Source organism: Typopeltis vanoorti, chromosome 9, assembly GCF_054136105.1.
Source record: "Typopeltis vanoorti isolate ZY-2024b chromosome 9, IOZ_Tvanoo_1.0, whole genome shotgun sequence".
In the NCBI taxonomy this organism is placed as follows: Eukaryota; Metazoa; Arthropoda; class Arachnida; order Uropygi; family Thelyphonidae; genus Typopeltis; species Typopeltis vanoorti.
The window spans coordinates 138,866,509-138,880,531 of NC_143557.1; the positions used below are offsets into that span (position 1 = coordinate 138,866,509).

Consider the following 14,023-nt stretch of genomic DNA (forward strand, 5'->3'; position numbering starts at 1 on the left):
AAAACCCTTTCCCAAAGGTAGATAAGATAACTAAGAGGACCGCTATGGATCAGTACTGGCAAAATCTACACTCGTAATCTCCAGGTAGACTCCACGTTCTCGCAAATATCATGAAGAAGGTCATCAAAAGCCAATTTCTTGGTGACCATGTTTTTTGTGAAAACGAAGATGAAGGTGGAACGACAAATAACTCATCTTTACGTTCAATGTTTAGGAGGAATGGACTGAATATAGGCTTGCTTTTATGCTGAAGAGTAGATGTTGGTAAGTGTAAAATATTACAGGGATTATACTAGATGAGTGTTAGTTTACGGAGGAACAAGTGTAGAAATTAGCATCAGAATCAAAAGGTTTTTGTTGGTGCCCACACTTAAAGATTCTTCCATATCTTTCCGGCAAAAGACTACAGGAATTATGTAGTGTACTCAAAAGAAGCCACGTACCATTGTGTAATGCACCCTCTGTCCAAAAAGAAACCGAACTTTTCGAAAATAGAAGAAACTAGTGGCGTCACTTGTTGTATCTTTTTGTTGTCGAAAACGGCAACCTTCATTAGTGTTGTGTCAACTGTTTATGACATTTGTTTCATTAGAAGCCGAGTTATAGTGCCAAGAGTGGCAGTGTGTTTTGACGAACGGTCGGTCGTCGCGATATTCATGCCGTACGCGACGAATTCTCGCTACCAATCGCTTCAAAACTTCGAGATAAAACTCGCCATTGACCGTTTGGCCAGGCGGAACGAATTTTTTGTGGATAATGCCCTTGGAATCGTAGAAACAAATCACCATTATCTTTACTTTTGATTTCTCCAAGCGACTTTTTACGGATGGCCCTTTTCTGGTGGTCTCCACTCAGCACTCTGGCGCTTTGTTTCGGACTCATACTCAAAATACCACGTTTCTTCACCAGTGGCGATCGTTTCAAGGAAGTTTGAGTCCTTACGAGCGGTTTTAATGAAGTACTTGCAGTGTTCAATTCGATACATTTTTTGGTCGTCGATCAACTTGTGTGGACCAAATCGCGTATTCAATTTACGAAGGCCCAAACTCTCGGTCAAAATGTTGTGCACAGCTGACTTTGAAATCCCCAATTCATCTTCAATCAATCTCACGGACGATTTCGGGTTTTCTTTGATGAAATCACGCACTTTTTGGATGTTAACTTCACTGAGTCCAGTTTTTGGACGGCCCGACTTTTCGTCATCCTCAAGCGTCTCACGACCACTTTGAAATCCCTTAAACCACTGGTAAACTTGAGTACGAGATATGCATTAATCTCCGTATGCTTTCTGAAGCATTTGATGCGTTCCAGTAAAACGTTTACCAAGTTTAACACAAAAGTCAATCGCAGCTTTCTGTTTGAATCTCATTTTCCGACCGTTCGTCAAAACGCACTGTCACTCTTGGCACTATAGCTCGGCTTCTAATGAAACAAATATCATAAACAGTTGACACAACACTGATGAAGGTTGCCGATTTCGACAACAAAAAAGATACAACAGGTGGCGCCACTCGTTTTTTCTATTTTTGAAAAGTTCGGTTTCTTTTTCTGAATATTTGAGAGAGAGAGAGAGAGAGAGGGGGGGGAGGGTGAGTCGAATCGTGGATTTGGCAGAAGGTTGCATCCAATGCCCTTAGCAAGAGCCTGAAAGGCACGTGACTATCGTTTGAGCTGGAATTTAAAAGGGAGACAGCTGCCCCCTCCAGCAGGATTTGAGTGGAATTGGGAATAGACTTGATTCCATTAAGAATTATTTTACTAATATAGTCGGAATAGGTTGAAATTAGGCGAGTGAAAACAGTAATTGAACCATGGAAAGAAGGAAGAGGAGAAAACTGGGAAATCGTTCCACTTGGTATCATCGCCGTGTCAAAAATCACGGAGCTTGGAGGAGGAGGGCATTTCGTAAAAAAAGGAAACTTGGACGGAACTGTGTTCCGAATTTCCAAGACAGTCGCTTACATCTGGGGTCTACTTGCTATAAGAACTGGTTCATAGGTCACAAATGTTGGGAGAATTATTTGCTATAGTGGTGAGACTTGTGGTAGATCATCTTCCCAACTCAAACTAGTTTCTCATGCTAGCAATGAGTGGTTCTCGAAATTAGGAGAACAGCAAAGACAGAAAAAGAAAGCAATAGTGTGGCCGATTTGAAGCAGGCATATAAGAAAGATAAGGATCAGTTTAAAAAGGGAGGTATAACACAAACGTGTATGTGCGTGTGTTCTATTGGATTTGACTAATACGTGTTGTCCCCCATGGAGATATGCAATACATAATCTTTCCATCGACATTAAGTTAGGAGAAGCTTTATCTACTTAATACGATGATATTAAAATTAATTTTTCATTTAGAAGATTAAAATGGCTCACAGGACTGGCTTAAAGGGGCGAAGCAAGAATGTTTTTCATCTCCCCCGTTATCTGTAGAGGACAGTGTAGGGATAAGGTGTTATTGAGCTATTAAAGCTCTGATCATGGCAGGAGGGTAACAGCAATAGCCGAGCCTCAGTTAGAACTTCATTGGCTACAGCATTGCCATCCAAAAGATATTAAAATTTTCTAAAAGCGTTAAATATTTTAATTGTAACTTTTAGTATTTGCAACTATCGTTTTACATCATCAAACGTTCTATGAATAGATTCCCTATTAGGTTAGAATCTAATTTTTAATATTAGTTTTTTCTCTATACAGCAATCACGCTATGTTTCAATAAACTAATAAAAGCCATAGAGACATTTTGTTGAAATAAGCAGTTAGTCATTTTAAAGCATTTGATTGAGCTTACACTCATCCATCATGAAAACTGTATCCATTTATATAATGAAAGTACCTCAAAAACCGTTTTTCAGTATATTGAAATGGAGGTTATTATGAATCCATCCATGCTTTATAGCCAAATATGGAAAGACTTTAAAAAATGCTTTTAAATTTCGTTCTATATTAATCAATATTTTAAATATGTCAAATTGAAGCTCTTTATGGCGATGCCAAGATTTTTCATAAAATATGACTGTCACACAGCCATAATGTTATACTATTCATATTTAGATTGTGATATAATTTAAGGATAAGTCTTAAATAGTATCATATTTGCAGTAGATTAAAAGGTTTTTCTGATACGCTTCTTTCAACTCATACTGTATCTGTCTTTGAACGTTCGACAAATAAAAAGAAAAATAATCACGTGGTTGGAAATCTAAGTCTGGTATTTCGAAACGATGTAAAATAATATTAGAAATGACTACAAATAAACCACCAACGTACATAAAGTCAAAAAAGACTCTGATTCACTTGTTGTGATAATGAAAATTGTGCTGCTACAAGAATATTATTGAAAAGTATTCAATCCACTCATCATTCAGGATCTGGCTGAATGATGAGTGGATTAAAAATTCTCTGGTAGCTAGAACTAAGACACACTGATTATTGCCCAGTGGGGAAAGAGTAATTTATATACACTTAAAATTGTAGCATTATCAAGAGGGAAGATGTTACATCAAAGAGCAGTGAATTCTCGTGCTATCATTGTACGGTAAAGCCCGGAGTGCACCTTGTTTAATTCATTGAAGCAGACTAAAAGAAGATTGCCGAGGGAGGCGATAATAGACGTCAAGGGAAAGCAAAACGAGCTAATTTATAATTTTCAATACTTAAGAGCGCTCACATTCTACATCGATATTTTTAACATTAATCCAACACGAGAGATTGCAAAATTAGTAGTGCATTAACGTCGTATGTAAGCAAGTAGTTGAGAAAAAAGAGGATGTTGAAGTCCTTGGAGAACAATAAGTAAAGAAAATTGTTCCATGGGATGGAAGTAGGTGGAATGAAAGAAAAGAACGCAGGATAGTGCGAATAAAAAACAACACAAACAGAGTTGGTAGAACTGAGCAATAGAATGTCAATGATGATGGTTGGAGTCGATCAGCGAGAAAGTGGATATGACGTAACCGGAAGACTCCTCTTCTGTACAGCAACGATTATTTTGAAGCAGGTTTTGGCGAACCTAAATGAAGAGAACAGTCTTCTATGGTTGGGCGTAGTTGTATATGGTTTACAACCGGAAAGGTCAAAAGCAACGTCTTGAGCAGAAGAATAAGTTTTATGAAGGCTGAGCAGCTTATGGATCGAATGCGTTTGTTCGAGAGAAGGCGAGAGATGTAAGTCAGGGCAACACGAGAAATTTGAATTTCTCTTGAGATATGAGTGTTATCAAAGGTAGGCGAAGGCAAAAGGAGCGTATGCTTTTGACAACGAAGACAGTAGAAAAGACTGACTAGATTTTTTTCGTAATACCTGAAGAATTAAAAAGAGTGTTTTAGGTATTAATTATGAAAGATCTTTGAAAGTTTGTTAAAGTTTGAGGACTAAAAATTGTCAAAGCATCGCAATAATACAGTTTATCGTTATTAAACCAGTGGATAGGGTTTCAGCGAACGAAGATTATGTGTAGAAGAAAGAAATTAGTAAAAGGCAGGGAGTATTAGAGAATTTCACAACTGACAAAAGAAAGCTGAAAAAAGGAAACCATCCACCATGAAACAAAGTAAACCCTGCTAGCACATGACTATCTAACTAACCTTCAGTTGAAAATTCCATACAAAGTATCTTGTATTCCAAATAGATTTCGAAGTTAAATTTTTCTAAGAAATGTCGCGTAGTTCTTCTATACTACAGAGCGCCCAATTACAAAGATTGCAGGTAAACGATGGTAATTTGGTAAGCAGATCTGTGACCAGATCAAATGCTCTCAAAATGTTAAAACCACCATATAAATTTCTCAGAATCTTTCCATAGTTTGTCCAAAAAGGTAGGTGCCTTGTATGGGACCAATATGTATCGATAATGCCGAAATCCTCTTCCAGGTATTGAATAAACGTACTGCTGATAACGTATTTATTTACATCTTTTATTTTTGGGGGAGGAGGGGAAGAGGATGGCTGAATATAGGATGCATTCATGCTAAAGGGTAGATTCCAATAAATAGGAAAGATTTTAAATATAGGATGGGTATTAGTATCGAAGAAAAGTGGAGGAATAGTATTAGAATCACACTTGTTGGTATCCAGACTTTGAGATTCTTCCAATATTTTCCTGTAAAAAGACTACAGAAAGCATACAATGCCATTCAAAGAGCACATGACCTTCTGAAATCTTAAAATGGTATTATCTGGATATGACAGAGAGCGGTGTGGATGGAATATCGATGGGAAAAGTTGGCAATGTCTTTGGCAAGAAACGGGAAGATAAACATTATGGAAACCTTCCTCCTTGACTGCTTGAGCTTGTAAATTTAAAGGTGGATTTGGAAAGGAGTTGTAGTCCGTAGTGTAAGCTGACTCTGAAACTAGAGATTTTCTCTGAGATCGCGTCTGCTATGGTAATTTGGTTTCTTTATTACACTGCGTTGGTACATTTGTTGGAGAACCAAAATTTGAATAGTGGGCAAGGATTCGGAATCCTTGGTATTAGGTGTTGAAATCAGGAGAGTGAAAATAGTAATTGAACCATGGAATGAGGGAGGTATAAACATTACGGAAACATTCCTCTTTGGCTCATTGCAGTGTCAGAACGGCATTCCATAAAAAAAAGAAAACTTCGACGAAATTATGTTCTGAATTTCCAAGAGAGGTGCTGAGGAATATCTGAGGAATTCTTGCAAGAACTAGCTTAGAAAATGTCACACGTGTTGGGAGAATTATTTGTTATTCTGGTGGGTAGACGGACAATTTATGGTGGACCATCTTTCTTGGGAACTTTGAACTCAAACTGGTTTCCCTTCTTTAATTTCCATAATGCCGGCAATGAACTAATGATCTACCGCCAATTACCCATCTACTCACCATAGAAGATTAAGCTTTTCAATTAAGGCATAGTTGCAAAAGATGCAACAAAGTGTGGCAGTCTTAAGTTGCGCATATAAGACAGAGGGAATTCTAGAATTAATCATATTACAAATAATAAAATATTAAACTAATTAAAATATAAATAAAAATTGACAAATAAAACCATACACCATCTGCACTCCATCATTTCCACCAACTCACACGGAATGAAATAACAACGGTTTTTTTTTCGCTGCACAACATCCTCTTGTTGGACCCTCAAGACCTTGGAGGTTTTCTTGTATTCATCAAGTTCTTGAAACCCTCCACAATGCAGGATTTAGCGTGTGGGTTAGGTCATCGTAAGTTACATGTTCTCACGGATCAACATGGATGTTACTGCAGATGTGGAAGTGCATGATACAAGTTAAAGTTAATTGGGTTATGCAGTTAACTTGAGTTCATGATTTAATCATATAATGATTAAATCATGAACTCAAGTTAACTGCATAACCCAATTACACAAATACATTTTATATGCAAATAACTGTGTAAGTGTGCGTTTAAATTTGCAATTAAAGGATAGCTAAAATTTAAAATATGGTAACAGTTAAATTTTAACGCTATAAAAGAGAGTTTTTTTATTTTGTATATATTCGAACTAAGTTTATATTTTGCATAACGACAAGCAGACGATAAAAAAAATACTCAGTGGACGGTATCTAACTTAGGTATTGGATAACTACAAATAGAATTAAAATATATTATGTTATTATTTTATTAATTATTTTATTTGAAATCCAATTAATATTGATGCATTGTTTTTATGTATTTGCTTTTCATAATTAGTTAGAGAAATTACGAAACAGATGGGTCTTCTTACACCATTTTAATTATTTAATAAGCTTACCTAAGAGAGGTTTGATCTATACGTTTTTTTAACATTGCAGTTTACTTTGCTATACAGCTCTTCATTTCCTACCTTTTGCATCCATCCAATTGTAGTCTTTTATGTCCCGAGGAACACGGAAAAGGTTCTCCCCCCCCCGTTATATTAAGGGACAAGGATAAATGAGCCACTGTCTCATGAGCCCTTAGGGCCCATAACACTTCATATTCCTGGGCCAAAAACCAAGACGAAGGAGTCAAAATCCAGCCAACCTCAGTAACTGACTACAGACAAATGACAAAGCTAATGGATAGCAAAAGTCTTCCTAAAACACATTTGCTTTACCCAGTGAAAAGAAACTGAAGATGGTACTTCGTGGGGTAACCGAAAGTGTCACCTCTGAAGAAATCACTGATGCCCTTATGAATCAGGGCCTGACCCCAGTCAAAGTGAGCAGGTTGCTCAGGTCAGATACACGGCCTATGTCATTGGTGCTGGTAGAAATTGACAAGACGCAGAAGAACATATATGAACTGACTGCTGTCTGTGGCCTCAAAATTTCTACTGAGCCGCTAAGGAAAAAGTCGTCAGCTGGGCAGTGTCATATGCACCAAACCAAGATCCACGCCAGCTAAATGCGCCAACTGTGGAGGACCTCACCCTGCCAACTACAAGGGGTGCATTGCACACCGAAAGAACCGTGAGTCAGCAAAAGCTGTCCTTCCAATACCCTGCAGCGACGTTCAAGACAGCAGTGTAGGTCGCCCCGCGGTCTAAACAATTTCCAGTTCAGAAACTCAGGAAAGAAAACAAGTTGCAGCAATGACCAAAACTTATACCGAAGCTGCACGAACTACGGCTATTCCATCCCATGAACAAATAAGCTCTAATCTAACATCGGTATTAACTGCATCACTAGCTACCATGTTACAAGAATTCAGCATGACAAATCCTCCACGAAAATATTCCTTCAAAGTACCCATTCAATTTTGACTGCTCTCAACAATGAGTAAAAGAAAATACAAGCCAAACTCTCTCATGATCACTGCATGGAACGCAAATGGACTGAACAACAAAATCCTGGAATTGCAAGAGTTCACTCACAGACACAATCCTGATATAATATTAGTAAATTAAACACATCTCAGGCCAACTAATAACCCTAAATTACGGAGCTACATACTGTACAAAACAGACAGACTCACCACCAGTGTAGGAGGTACAGCCGTATACATTAAAAACTACCTACGTCACAATGTCCTGACCAACCAGCAAACCAAGAACCTAGAGATAACAGGCGTTGAGGTTCATACAAACAATACTGGTAGTATTAAAATCTATGCTGTATACAATGCACCCAGTATTCCTTTACTGGTAGCTGACTTGGACTCCATTCTCGGCTCAACAGACTCCATCATCATGGCTGGAGATTTTAATGCGAAGCATACAGCTTGGCACAGCTGGACAATCAATGATAAAGGTCGTGCTCTAAACCATTACTCAACACAAAATTCAATTGTCATAGCCGGACCCACAGCCGAAACCATAAACCAGCAGAACAAAGCTATGTTAGAAATAAATCTTGATGAAAGACTGGAGACCACAGATATGAGAGTCCTGAGAATAACTCTCAGGTCTCTTAATTGATTCTTATGATGATGCATAGATGTGATGTGAATTAAATTATCAGCAAATGTTATTTCTCACGTCCAAATTTAAAAAAAAAGTATTACAATAATATTTAGTTTTTTATTTATTTTAATTTATGATGTTTTTGGCTTCTTAAGGTGTAGCGGTTTCAATAATGATTATGTTGGTCTTTTTTCAAAAGTTTTTACATGTTTCATCTCTACGTTTTATGTCGCATGTATCATTTCCTGTGAAACCAAAGGCTTTGTTGTATTTGTGTCTTTGTATAGGTTTCGTTATTTTTTGATATTTTCGTAAATTTATTATATTAATCGTTAACACTAGTTACTGTTTTTATCTGTCTCCAAGAGGCAGTGCTGAATTTATAATTTAGTTTTGGGTAGTCTGTATTTAAATGTAGTTTAAAGGATATTCAGTTCTTATTCTGTTGTCTGCAAAGTTAATTTAAAGCTATCGCTAAGTGATTTGTATCACTCATCAATAGCTTTAAATGACGCCTGCTAACTTTAATGTCGTCTCAAAAGCGTTCGTTTTTGGTACAGTCGATTGTCACTATTGAAAAACACCGCTATAACAGCCGTTGAAAGTCCCCCTAATACGTAATAGGTACAATATTATGCTAAAAGAAATTCATTGTAGCAAACCGTCCACTATTACAAACTATTTCTGTGATCCCTACGAGTTTACTATAGTGAGAGTCAATTGTATAAAGTTGAATAGAATGTAATAGACTTACCTCTAGACAGCTATCAGACAGCACTAACATTTCCGGCTGCTTCCATTTTTATGAGAGGCGACATCACAAATTTTAGATCGCAGTCATCAGTGTGTATAAATCACTTTGCCCTTCAGTTATTTTCACGGAGTTTAAGAAGGTCCATTGCGCATGTGATCCAGTATATCAATAGCATAACATCCTATAAACACATGAAGTGCAGTTTCTTGTTTACATAAATTGACTGTTAAACAACAAACATTTTATGTTTACAGTAAAGTGCTCGTTTAAGTGTTTTATATTATCATTGAAATGTTAATCGATTCCGTGGTGCTCTTAGTTTATAACTGACGCTGATGTTACCTTCCAACCATTTGTCTCAAATTATATAATTAGAATTGTTTTTGTGTGTTGAGTGCCATGCACAGCTTTGATGTCATCTTGGTGAAAATGCATCTCATTTTTGTTTGAATTTTATTTTGCCATATTATACCTATTTTCACGTGGTTCCTCAGATATATCTACGGTTTATCATCAAACATTTCCGAATTAGAAATTTTCCGGATACTGCCAGTGTATTAAATATAAACAATATGATATAATTATTTCTAGCACCGTTAATAAACATTATTATTATAATTTATCATTATCGATCTACTACCAGGAGATTCGTGTCATCTAGGGTGGAAACGGAAAAATCGATTTTATGTTTGTGAGGAAAACTGGAGCACCCGGAGGGAAATCAATCCCACAGCTACATCAGAGACCAACTTACTTAAACACTGAGCAAAAAATTAACAGGAGAACCATACACCGACCAATCACTATGTCACCAAACAGATACTAAAGTCAACATCCACGTGTAGAATGGCTTGTGCAAATTCACTCAGTTTATCGTCTCCTTCTCATTCTATCAGTTTTTGTAATTATATCCATTAATATTTATACACAGATGTAACACTGACATGTTGAACAACTCCAAATTAGGTAATTGTCATATTTGAATATTAATTAAACCATATTCTATGTATAAACAACTGTCTAGCTTGCTGTTAAAGTTAATTTGAAATCAGTGAATTCCATATACTATTTTATAACCGGCCGATGAAGATTATCCCGCTCATTTTCATTCCAGCCAACAAACTTAGCTTGAATAAAAATGATAAACTATGTATATTTGGTCTAGCGCTCTTCTTGACTATCTTACTATAATAAATGCCTTTTGAGGCTTCAGCCAAATACACCAAAAGCCTATCTCATACCTAGAATTAGATATTTACGTTGAATAATTTTGTCAGATTCCAACTAGCCTACTGATTCTCACAATTACTATGATACAATCCCTGTACACATTTCCTCGATTCGATGGTTTCAGTAGCCATTGGATTATGGCCTACTGGGGAGTAAAGCCAGTAGCCATAATCCAATATTCGCCTGATTTAAATAGCAGTGCTAATTTTCTCTTACATTTGAATCTTTGTTTGGAATTAATTAATCCTGCTATCTGCTAAGCTTTACTAGTTGCCTTAGGTATGATTCCTAAACTTAAATTCTTTATCAACCAAAATACCCATTTATCAACTTTTCCTAAAGCTTGTCCATTCAATTTAAATTCAAATTAATTTTAAGCCACGCTTCCCCGTTCATTCTTCCAACATCTTAAGATCATTTTGTAATGAACATTGATCATGCGAACAATTGACTAGTCTTCTCAGCTTTATAAACCATTTATAAATATATTAAAACAATAAATATCCTACCACCGGCTCATGTTACCCCGCTGCTAACAACCCGGATCTTTGAAAATTCTCTTCTAAACATTGCTTCCTACAGTCATTCAATTTCCCACCCATCTCACTAGATGATCAATAATATCGTTGTGGCATATTTTAATCCGAACTCTTATGTGGACGTTATCAAAGGCATTGCTAATATCGCATCATAGGCTATAACTTTGTTCTATTTCCCTCCTGACCTCTTCCTCAAAGTAAACAGATTTGTCATAACCGATTACCTCCTAAAGAAGTTGTGCAGTGCCGGGTTAAACAAGTTATTCCTGTCAAAAATATCTGGATACGATTCATAATTAATTTCGATGAACACATAGGAGCAATGTGACCGATACACATGCGTACACAGTGCACCTGGTATCAAGTCAGAAACTTCATTAGCACTTCGTAAATTGCAACTTTTTTTTATCGTTTTTTGAGAATATTCTAATTTTTATACTGAGTATTTAATCTAATGAAATTACACTGGTATATATTTTTATTATTATTCATTTCCTTTATTAGCAGTGCTTGTGATTCTGCCACTATAATAAAACACTTTGACACAGTGAATTTAATAAAATAGTTAGTTTAATACTGCAATTCTCTATAGGTATTAAACTCTTACTTTATTTCATTTGTTGAGCTAAAGTGCTTTATTGCTATTATATAATTGGAGTATTAATACTTCCGAATGTAAGATATATTGCTACTATACAGTCTAATTAGATATTAATAAATGTCGGCTTTTTAGATGTCAGCAGTTTGTAAAAAATGATGTCTAACATGTTACAATTCTTGGTAAATACGAAATGTTCAACTGATACTCCCAGACTACATTAGTTATATCCACAGATGATTTATATAGTCATCACAGTGTTTACAAAGAATTTTATTTCTTGTCTCAGGGTACGTGGGCGCTATGTAAATGATAAAATATTAAAATTATCCAATTGTCTGGTTTGGAGAATTCTTAGATTGTTTTAATTAGGTTGCATACAAAAATTAAAATGCAGAGATTTCGACTGAAAATTCCAGTTATGAGAACAAAGAAAATTAATCATCTATGACTTCATAACTTATAAATGTTTTACCTAGCGAAATCGGCAGGAATTGGTGAATGAAACACAATAAAAGAAGTTTGACAGTCGAGAACTCATTGGTAATTGCGTGCAAGGAGAAAAAGGGCGTATTTCTATTATAGAATAAAATGGCTGAATGTAGGCTGAAAATGTGGAACTTTTTCAATCTAGGATGATGGTTTCGTGCCAGGCGATGAGGTTGATTGCAGATCAATGGTATTCGTAGACTTCCAATGCTGCACTGGGAAAGAAGATACACTCGATCAAACGTCTGCCATGTGGACTGTTTGCATTTAATATAACATCAAAAATCACCGTTCCATATAACATAATGTAATATCCGTTCACCAAACAACTGACTGCGGTTCGAATCCACGGTGGGCATGGATATCAGTGATTGTCTTAAGGTGAGAGATGAATTTTATCGCCCGGTGTGAGACCACCTCCCTTGCTTATTGGAGACCTGAAGTGGCTTGAAAAAGTTGCATGTTTAGTTTCTAAAGCAGGGTTTTTCCGAACCAGGTATGGAATGAATAAAAAATACAGAAAGTGTAAAAAATTAATTAAAAAAATCAGCCCACGCACGAGACAATTTTATTATAGGTTTACAACTTTTCGTGGGTGAGATCATAAAATAGTTGGGGAAATGCGAGTTGGAATCCCGTAGAAGACAGGAACATTTTTCCTGGTGAGATTTTTACAGGGTAGTTCACCATTGCATTTCCCCACCCCCCCACCCCCAATTTTATCTGGGCTCGGGACCAGCATATGGTTGTGAGGTATTCTTGACTGTAATCGATGTGTGTTCACGGGGCCGGTTTGCTTGTTCTGAGGGTCGAAAAATCAGTTTCCTGGTGAAACCCCCCCTACCTCCGTATGAGACTGGCTAACTCACATTTCGTCGAAAGAGACCAAATTTCTCACGTCACTGACGGGAATCGAACCCAGGTATTTCCGACCAAAGGGCTTCCTCTATACTGACTAAGTTACGGAGGCTCCATCTCAACTAAAGATCAGTTGGAACTGCAGAATTTAAAAAAAATTTTTTTTTTCTTTCATTCACAGAGAAGATACATAAACTAGTCGGAGTACACTAGTGGCGGCCGGTGAAAATTTATTTTAAGTGTGTGTGTGTGGGGGGGGTGCTGCACATATACAAAATAAAAAATAAATAAATAAAAAATATTTTTTCCTAATCAGTAACCAATTTATTAATAAATAAATTTACATATTAAAAATTGCTTTATTAAAAATATTTCATCCTCACCACGAACAAACACCAATAATAAAAGTTTCGTATCTCACAGAAACAACGCGTGCAAGCATACAATTTATCTGTAAGCGACACTGCCCAAACGAGCAGTGTCGGAATCATGTGTAACGTGCAATTGGCACGATAATTCTGACACTGCGTTAGATCGCAGTGCATTTGTTTCCTGTAACGATAATTGAAAAAATATAATTCTTTTCATATTTTCCACAGTGACACTCGTCATAATTCAGCCTTGTATCTATAATAAATAAATAATTATATGTTATTTTAACAAAATAAAATAAGATTTACAAAAAAAAATAGTTCATGAACACGCACCAATAATAAACGTTTCCTATCTCACAGAAATAATACGCGCAAACATACGATACACTGCCCAAACGAGCAGTGTCAGAATCACTTGTAACGTGCAATGAGAAGCGCAAACGAATATCGGCGAGTCTAGCTGCAATTGGCCTAACGTGATAATTCTGACGCTGCGTTAGATCGCAGTGCCTTTGTTTCGTAATCTAAAGCGTCAATCGAACAATTCCAATTATTAACTATTCAATCCTGTCGAAACATAAGCTGTAACCTTTAACATATTGTATTGCATTTATATAATGTTGTAAGCATTGTTATTATTTACAAACACAAACAAAAATTTTTTTTTTCATTTTTCCTTGGGGGTACTGCAGTATCGCAGTGCTTATGTACGATCCGCCACTGTAGTACACGCAAATAAAAGACATAACATAATATACTGGCCTCATATATGTACTCATATATGTATAAATGTAAAGCAAAATAATCTCGATATAACATCAACTCCTCACAGC

General features: G+C 36.4%; 1 protein-coding gene across 2 annotated transcripts in view; it reads right to left on the reverse strand.

Annotated features, from left to right (window-relative positions):
• LOC150103617 (zinc finger BED domain-containing protein 5-like) overlaps positions 1–9,216 on the reverse strand; it is a 164,579-nt gene extending 155,363 nt beyond the window's left edge. The window contains exon 1 of one of the 2 annotated variants that reach the window (XR_016548857.1): positions 9,103–9,216. Coding sequence is in view for 1 of the 2 variants with exons in the window: in XM_090398342.1 (XP_090254468.1) it covers positions 9,103–9,132 (30 nt within the window). In the remaining variant the exon portion in view is untranslated. The remainder of the gene's footprint in view (positions 1–9,102) is intronic. The other variant, XM_090398342.1, reaches the window with a different exon arrangement.
• Positions 9,217–14,023: the final 4,807 nt, after the last annotated feature.